A 9780-nucleotide genomic window follows, 5' to 3' on the forward strand; every position below is an offset into this window, starting at 1 on the left:
TAATCATGAATTATTAACCAGACAAAATATGTTTGAAATTACAAGACAGTAATGAGATGAGTCTATTAGTAGATAGTTATGCTTCTGTGTAGGAATAACAAACAGGGGTCATTAGGCTGAGTAGTCATGTCTCCCCCTGGTGGATATGTTTCAGATAACGTGGTTTGAACATGTAGTTTACTTGGCCGCTGACTTTCAATTTTTTCCTCAGACTCAGAGCAAATTCTGTTTGTCATTTTCTTTCCCAACCCTGTTGAGAGCTAAAAAACATACAAAGTAAAAAAATAAAACAAAAAAGATTGTTAGAAAAAGAATAATTAACTATTCTGCTAATTGATCAGACTGCTCTGGATAAAATGCCAACAAATCACAGTTGCAGGTTTTACTTTGACAGTTTTGGATCCTTGTAAAAACAAAATGTGAGAATTTTCATTGTCAACTGTCATTTTATAAGCCAGACTATTCATAATCACCAATTTATTTAATAATGTAAGCATTAGTTCAAGTTCTAATTTAGGTGGATTTTTTTCCTGACAAATTCTACATAATTATTAACCAGTTACATTTGCCATGTGGAGCATCAGGGTTGCAACACAAGAATGAAGCCTCAAACAAAGCTCAATCATTTTTACTTTTTATTGCTTAAACTGCCATCTGGAACAATCTATACCAAAAGGATAAACATCTTTGCACATGTAGGAGGTAAAACTGAATACACGGTAGAATAGAAAAAGAATGGTCCTCTGATCATCTGCAGCTTTCGTGCTACAGGCCTAACAAACTCACTGAAGGTCAGGCTAGCAGGAGTGACTGACAACTACTGTAAGCCCAAGTTAGGTAAGCTAAGGCAAACCGGGACGATTGCAGCGTGGCTAAAAACATTTTTTACTAAAATCGATGAAACCGTTTTCAAGAAAACAACATTTCAACAAAATGCAAGTCAAACTCTTGCCCCTAACGGAGTCATTTCCTGTGGATCAGGATAAACAGGATCTGCTGTCAGTGGACACATATCCAGATGTAACCACATCCACAAGGATAACCTGAGGGTTAGGAGGAACAGGTGAAGATGCTTGATGAAAGTGTAAAGAAAAACACATGTCCTTTATGAAAAACTCTCCTCACTAACTTGACTACCCTGCAATCGGCACCAAAATCAAAATGTTTTTGAAATCACAAACATTACACCTCAATACTAAACACCCTCAAGAGCTTTGATTGAGACAAAACAGAAACATGCTTGTGGTAACAGATTGACTAAGGAATGATAATTTAGGTCTATAATCCAGAAGTCAACATGGTGTGATTTGGTAAAGATGTACATTTTTTTTTTAAAAAGAAAGACTTGCCATTTTATGCCACTTAAATATGAAGCAGTTAAGCTAGGGAGTAACAAACCAAATATTTGACAAAGTTCCTGCTTTTGCACACATCTGCACGGCATTTCATTTTTTAAATTCACACTTCCATTCATACCAGATCACTGGATGCCTAAAACATCATGCCAAGTAAGCATAGAGAACAAGCTATTCTGATGAAAAGACAACCACCTTTTCAAATAGGCAATAAGCAATGACACTAGTTTTAAATAAATTTCTGCCTGTCCGCTCACCTGTGAAGCTTTGATACATAAACACTTCAGATGTCCATAAACCACCTTGTCTGTTTATTTCTAGGAATTCTCTTTAATAAACATGTAATTTCCCCTTTGATCTATTTTAAAAAGTTTCGCCCCATGATGTTTTACACAATACAATTACATACTGTTTTGTCAGTTGACAAGAAGAAGCATTTATTTACTTTGTGGCACTGGACACCTAAAATAGAATTTATGGAAAAATAAGTGTTTACAAAAGACAGTTAAACATATTTTTTTAAGATCACCATCACTCCAAACCATAAGTTTATCATTTATTCAATGATAATATAACTATGATCTTTTTAACTATACTATAACATTTTGATTACAACCCATAGCAGAAGAGTGACCAAGTTATTTGGTATATACTAAAAAAGTTAAATACTGAAATACACTTAATACTCTTGTTTTTTTTCCTCTCTTTTTTATTTTTATTTTTCCCTCAGAGTTGTCAAGGCAGTTCTTGTATGGTCTTTCTACAGATTAAGAGGACAATAAGGGTAATAACTACTTCCTGTTTGGAGCTCCAAATAATCAGGGAACAGAACACGCACTGCATTTCCACGGCTATGCATCTTTGCATTGTGACAATAATCAACATTTGGCACTAGCCTGGTAGCTGCACAATTAAAAAAACAAAAAAAACAACTTAAGTTGTACAAGCTCTCTCAAACTAAGTAAAAGCATCGTTGTCTCATCATACCAATTAAAGGTAATCAAAAATAAGAAATTGAGCATCATCAGAGCTGAAACCTAAAACAGACTGACAAAAGTTGATGCAATCATATTCTTCCTGCTTTTTACAGTTTCTAGGTTCTGCTTTAATCAGGCTGACGAATGTCAGAAAGGAAACTCTTAAACGGGAAAGAAACAGTCCTCTCTTCACTTCAATCTACAACTTAAATCTGTAACAAATTCACCAAAGCGCCATTTAAAGTTTGATTGTCCTGTCTCATCAGTCTGAGACCCTAATGTCTTTCAGATTCCCTAACAATCCTGCTTTGTACTGAAGTCTAAAAAAAAAAAAAAAAAAAAAAAAAAAAAAAAAAAAAAAAAAAAAAAAAAAAAAATTAATAATAATAAAAAAAAAGCATAACCAGCAAATACATTTATAACATAAGTAACGTGATGTAACTGTGCCTACAAGGTAGCATACGGCAGCTGGTACAAGCGCTGGTGAATGGCTAAAAGTCACATCTTTGTGACAGATGTTAACAAAACGATCTGTGTTCAAAACAAAGGGGGAGGAAAAAGCAAACAGAGAAGAGAAGAAGAAAGTGACAAAAAGCAAATTGTATTGGTGGACCCTGGGTCTATAAGGACAGAAGAAGAGAAAAGTGTGGAGGGCAGAAGTTGGGTGGGGTTGTCTCTGTCTGCACTATTCAGACAGACAGCGAGACAAAGCTGTTGTACTGTTGGATGTTACGTTTGAGAATGTCTGAACAGGGACCCAGGACACGCTCAAATCGGGGCCGGTCAAGCTTGACGCACTTCAGAGGGCCACGCGCGACCACGGTGGCAGCACGAGGACGGTTCATCAGCAGAGCAATTTCACCTGGAGAACACAGAAAAATATGCAGTTTGAAATTTTAAAAGCATAAATAAAGAAACTGACTGTGCACAAATAAACCTGTGAGATATTCTGAACTTAATATAAAAAAAGAGTTACATTTGTCATGTTAACTGCCACTACTGCTTTTTTTTAAGCCTTTATTAAAAAGAACAAACTTATAACAGTATAAAAAATGACTAGAAATTAACTGACATAAAAAGGTTGCTATGATAATGTTTTGTCCTCACCAAAGTAGTCAGATGGTCCTAATCTTCCTACTTCTACAAACTCCTCATTCTCTGAGCGACGCTGCAACACAGCTGCAGAACCCTGAAACATACACAAGAGTGCAAACATAGATTTGGATCAACTTTATCTTGTTCATTCAATTTAGTTACATCAAAAAAAAAAAAAGTATCTCAGTGAACTTTTTTAGAATCATTACATCATTATTGAGTTACAAGGCAGTCATCCATTAAGGAAACGCTAATCACATTAACTCTTTCTACAATAATTCATAACATCCTGCATTAGTTACAGTTACTTAAGCATGTGTCATTTACTTTTGATTTGTTATTGATTAATTTTAGTTGCCTTAGAATCATCAAAAAGTAGCATGTAGATTTTAATAAATTAAACAAATTCCCAAATGAAACTAAAAATAAAATGTTTTTAAAAATGTTTTTTAAAATGCCTTTATTTTAGCTTTTGCTAAAATAAAGGCATTCTAAGTTAATAAAATGATCTTGAGTATGTAAACGCTGTCACAATGCTTAAGAGATCAACTAACAGACTAATCATTTGAGCTTCAGGTCAAGTGGATTAAGAGTGAAGCAACTTGTATTACTGCAAGTATCTATGTGTAGATAAAACATTAATAATTTATACATCCACTGGAATCTAACAGCTGAAAATATGAAACAGCATCAAGTCAAAGATCTAACACATTCTAATCTGCTTGATGAAACTGGGACAACAGCCAAATATAGACCGTTAATAAAGAAACAACAGTAGATAATGCCACAATTCAAATGAACAATTAACTTAAGACCTATAGTCAGAGGTCAGAGTTAAAATGCAACAAAACTAGCCTGCATGAAGTGAGTGAGAGATTGTGATCAAGCGGCTACCTCTAAGATGATGAAGAACTCGTCTCCAGGCTCTCCCTGAACAACAATCTTCTGCCCATCCTCAAACTGGACAGGCTCCAAAGCATCAGCGACTGTCAGACGTTCCCATTTGTCAAGAGACTCTGAGAAGGAAGAACAGAAGAAAGTTTTCAGCTGAAACTATACACAGCCCTGAAACAAATCTCATTTGAAAGGCTGAACCGGTTATAGGTTTGGTTTTGAAATATTTTTATATCCTCTTTCAAGTTATTTTAATCACAGTTCCAAAAGCAAGTAAGGTTTTTCTCTTCTTTTATTTTTAGGTCCGAGTCTGATAAACAAGCAAACTCACCTAAAATGGACACTTTCCTGAGGAATTCCTCGTACATCTTCCTCTTTCTCAAAGTGCTTCCCTAAAGAGAAACAAGTTTGTATCAATATAACTGAGTCAACATGATGCCCAAGACAGTTGGGAATTTTTGCAGGTTCAAAAATCTAAAAAATATAAAATGTCACACCTATAACAAAAATTACATGAAATGACAATTTTATAAACATAACAACTGGTCTTCCTTTGCATCACAGCTGTCCTCACCATAAGTATTCTCCTGTAACTGTCTCTGTCGATGCCCCACAGCTTGACATTCGTCTTGGCTCTGACTGTGGCTGCTCTGGGGGTGCCATATATCAGGGCCAGCTCTCCAAAACTGCCTCCTTCCCCAATGCTGGTCACCCAATCAGTGTTTACATAGACCTGTCAGATTAGCATGGCAGAGACCAATGAATATTAAAACCACAGTTTATTTCCTGTATAAGAAGGAAAGTTGGATATATGTTCTTTGTGAGATCTCTCCTAATGAAAGAACATGGCATCAGATACTTACATCCATCTCCCCTTGATCAATAACATAGAAATTGTCACCTTCATCACCTGGGGGCATAAAGCAATATTGTTAGCAGCAAAGTAACACAAACAAGACTTTCATTCACTTCTGTTCATCTGAAACACTCCAAAATGTAAACTTACCTTGCTGAATAACCGTTTCCCCAGCTATGTAGGTGACTGGAAACATTGCATCAAATATGTCACTGAAAGGAAGATTTGTATGTTGACAGTTAGCCAACTATCAATCTTATACATACGCCATCTATATTAGTTTTTGCAACCTCTGAAAAACAAACACTGTGTAAGATGAGTACCTCCTCTCATTGTCATCCAGGTGTGAGAAGAGCACATTCTTTTCAATAGCTTTGGCCAAGGCTGCCATTGTCTTGTAGTCTTTTGGAATTACCTATTAAAAAAAGATTTAACAAAAAAGTTTGTTGTTTTATTTTCACTTAGAGATCGAGCCCAAAACTCTGCAGAAAAATTATCACGACGCTGATAAGATCAGACTTAACGCATGCTGGCTGTACAGAGGAGCACTTTCAGGCAGAGACTCCACAGAACACAACAGGAGATCCTTTCTCCCAGCGGCCATTAAACTGTTCAACTCATGCCCCTTCTGTAAAAAGGAGGGGGACTGAAAGGTCTAAATGGACAAACTATTATTTACTTGATATTAAAGTACATTTTTATTTACCTTAGCCATCTTACTTTTTAGCTCTATTTCAATAGTTTTTATTTTTTTATGTGGTTACTCTTTAGTTGGGCTGAGGTGCTTTGCCTTTCTTTTCTACTTTTTCCACAGAGAGCAGCTGTGACAAGGCGCAGAATTTTCCTTTGGGATCAATATCTATTTTAAAACTTGAATCAAATTGGCAGTGTTGCAGTGGTTGTTAACTGTTTCTTGCATTTGTGTGTGCATCTTTACCTTTCTGACATAGGAGGCTGCATCCTCCTCTGTGTAAACCTCTGCGCTGAAGGCTCCTCTCCGCCGGCGACCCTTTACCACAGGATTCATGGGTGGAGACACCTCCTCATCACGTGAGTCTGAACGGGAACTGCTGGCCTTCTGCTGGTTCTGAATCTGCTTGGCCTCCTCCTGGAAGGGAAGGATGGAGGAAACAGTATCAACAGCTAACAAGGTTTAGGGCTTCTGTTGATAATTATAGTAAATGATTACTTGATACACCATGTTACATGAAAATTTGCAAAGATATATTCAAGCGTTTAAATAAAATAATTGCTAAATGTTTGCCTAGTGTTTTTGCCATGAATGAGGCAAAAACGAAGTCTTCTTAATTTTTTGCTTAATTCTGTGTTTATGTAGAGAGCACAAGACACTACAGGATAATTTCATGGTTACTGTTCAATGACCATATACAGTGATCTGAAAAATAAGAGTGATAAACTGTAAACATCTTGCATTAACATGTAGCTAGTTGAGTGTGCATCTTTCATGTAAAGTTCTTTTATAGAAGAAATAAAAACACAGTGCAAGCAATTCATAATAAAAAAATACTATAACTTTTAAATTTCACTAAATTTGTAACTTTACATAACTTAAATGTACTATCCAGTGTTAAAGATAGCTGCTGCAATGCCTGATCTCTAAGTGGAAAAACACAACTGTACAAAAAGTGGTGTCAGAATGCTAGTTAGAAAGATTTTGCTATTAATGTTATAAAAAAATATTATAGAAGCTTAATACCAGAACATGGTTAGAAAACGTATTGATAATTATTTAATCAGCTTATTTTTGCCAATAGAATTAAAGGAGGTACAGTATGATCAAATGTAAACAAATACAGTTTATTATACAAAATATTAGCTCAGTTTTTACATTTTATAATGATTTGCTTGCCATGTAACCCAAAACAATAAACCCCCCCCCCCAAAAAAAAAAACACACACACCTTCTCCAGCCTCTCAAAGTACTCCCTGAGGAAGGCCATGGGCCTATCTGGCCTGGAGGTGCACAGCTGGACAATGCAATCCTTTAGCAGTTGTTGAATGTTGTGTTTCTGCACATACTGCTCACACTCCCTCAGGCTCCGCTCCTCCTCACTGCTCGTACTTCCAGATGCCATGATGACAACCACAACCTTGTTCTGTGACCTCTAACCTTTGCACTGGAGAGAGTGGACAGTAACGAGAAAAGTGAGCATGACATGATATCACTGTAAACCATGGACTGGATTATAAGAGAGCTACATGGTTGTGATTAGAAATGGACAGACAGAAATGTGAGAATGTGAGAAAAATAGAACCAGAGTGAGAAGGGATGGAGAAATAGTGTGGTTCTTGGGTTCTTTGGAGCCTGGGTGTCAGGAGTAAAAACTGGTCATATGATGTGATCACACATGTGTGACTACAGACAAACTAATACAGGCACAGTTTGTCCTGTGCTGATTTACTTGAAAACACATTTGATTTTTTAGCCTAAATGAAGCCCTATCAGAGTAGAGACAGTAACTGGTTATAGCTGAAACAGTATCAAACCCAAGGCCTAATTTTAGACCAACTGTAAAATGAAAGCCAGTGAATCAATTCACTGTGAAACACACTAAACCCTAAAACCAAGAGCACTTGCTTTATGTTCCAGTATTTGAAGCCACAATACTGCTACGCAAAATAGGTTGACAGCTACCAGATCATACGATCGGCCTCTGTGATATGAGTTTCTTCAGATAACTATAAACTTGATCTAGCTGTGCAGTCTGAAACAGGAAGGCCTCTAAAGCTTGCTGTAACAAATATGTGCTCCTCCATCAGCAAATGAGTGAACACTAACTCTTTTGGTGCAAAAAGACCAATCCGTTCTGTCCCTGCAAGTTTATCGTACACATGCATTAGTATAATGGGATTTAAATAATTTCAAGTCTAACAAGCCCAGGTGTGATTACTAGACATGTTGTCAAAGATGAGACTATCAACTAACTACACTCGTGGTGGAAACTTGGCAGGCTTGATTTAATCTAAACCTACCACAGGAATAACCAAGTGATAAATGATACCATTTTGGAACTGGTGGTGTAAATTAAGAGCTAAGACTAGAGAGAATCGTCTGCCTGATATAAATATAAAATCTTATTCTGTTTTAAACATCAGAGAACGGTAAAATATAGTATTTACCTGTTTATTCTAATATTTATTTTGTCACCAAACCAGAGCATCGCTCCTGCTGTCAAACGTTACTAAGACGTTGACCGCAATTTACATTAGATTAAGATTAAAAACTGCGCTGAACAAACGACCTTGCTGATAACAACGCATTTAATGCTCAACAAACTCGGTAAATGTTACAGACACAGGAAACAAATGCCTTGTTTCTACGAGTGTGGAATGTTTCGTGAGGAGGCTGACGGCTGCAGCCAACTAACTTAATAGCAGGCAGAGTAATGCTGAAATAACAGCCACAATAAATTATTGTACACACAAAATACAAACTAATAATACACGTCTTATCCTTTTACTTAAGCAGGTTTGGCATGCGTTGTGTCAGTTGGTCTAGTTTTAGGACTAACGTTAGCTGGCTAGCTCCATGTTATAAGCAAAGCTCTTCTCCAATGACGCCATCTTGAGTTCTATCATAAACAAACGAGAGACGGAGCAAACAAATTTCACCTATGCAGAGGTCATATTTTTCACGAACCTAAGCAACAAAATACTCACGAGAACTGTGAATTCTTGCCGAGCCCTTCGAAAGCGACTCGGGATGGATGATATTTCTCAAAGCGTACCGTTACCAGATCCTCCTCGCTTCGATTTTTTTCCTGAGCCCTGGACCGCTGCCCCACCGGATACGGCAGACAACCAATCAGCAGCCGTCACTGACGTCAATTCTTCTCGTTCTGACATGTGAGCCCGTAACCCTTGGCAACCTTAAAGGAGACCACACGGAATCCGTGACGTCAAGGAAATTGTTGAAAAAGAAAACCGATTGATAGATGATTTTGCTGATTACAGCAATCTCTCCATGCTGCCTTTATTGTAAGAAGCGTCAAAAACCCCTGGTTCACTGCAGTGTGCAAAACCGTCTTTTTATTTCATGAGTGTATTTTAGTATAATAGTATTTTGTGTATCTGGAGGGCCTACTTCTGAAAAAAAAGTCACAAACGGGCTCCCCAGATACACGAATTCTCAAAAGGAACATTAACAAATAGTGCAGATCTCTTTCCTCTACAGACCGTACATCATAAAATGACCTATTAAAGTTTTTACAACATAATTTATTTGGCATACAAAACAATAAACATTAATCAATTAAATAAAACATGATGCACGTATAAATGCATATATTAGATTCTTCAATTTAGAGAAGCAGTCCTAATGCCATTCTGCTTGGTTTTATCGACAAATGTACTTACATTTTTAGAAGTCAAAGTGCTCATTATGGAGAACCCTTGTTAATGTCATAATTTGTTATTTGCTAAATAATTTTTTTTTTATGATTTTTACTACTCATCCATTAATGTGTAATCAGGGTTTACATGTAAGATGTAAACATATGTAACAGAATCATATTCAATTAAAAAGCAAAAATGAGGTATCATAGGCCTTTTTGGGCTGTCTTGAATGTTAAACACACACTAC

At 36.6% G+C, this 9780-nt stretch overlaps 1 protein-coding gene across 1 annotated transcript; it reads right to left on the reverse strand.

Moving 5' to 3' along the window:
• Positions 1-622: 622 nt before the first annotated feature.
• On the reverse strand, positions 623-9016 carry LOC137105410 (cAMP-dependent protein kinase type I-alpha regulatory subunit). Its single transcript, XM_067487576.1, has 11 exons — positions 8859-9016; positions 7100-7315; positions 6115-6285; positions 5501-5592; positions 5328-5389; positions 5185-5231; positions 4896-5054; positions 4653-4713; positions 4322-4443; positions 3440-3521; positions 623-3194 (listed from the first exon to the last, which is right to left on the reverse strand). Exons 2-11 carry the CDS (start codon positions 7271-7273, stop codon positions 3022-3024), a joined length of 1143 nt encoding a protein of 380 aa, XP_067343677.1. The 5' UTR covers positions 7274-7315; positions 8859-9016; the 3' UTR covers positions 623-3021.
• Positions 9017-9780: the final 764 nt, after the last annotated feature.

This window comes from Channa argus, chromosome 20, assembly GCF_033026475.1.
Source record: "Channa argus isolate prfri chromosome 20, Channa argus male v1.0, whole genome shotgun sequence".
Taxonomy (NCBI): Eukaryota; Metazoa; Chordata; class Actinopteri; order Anabantiformes; family Channidae; genus Channa; species Channa argus.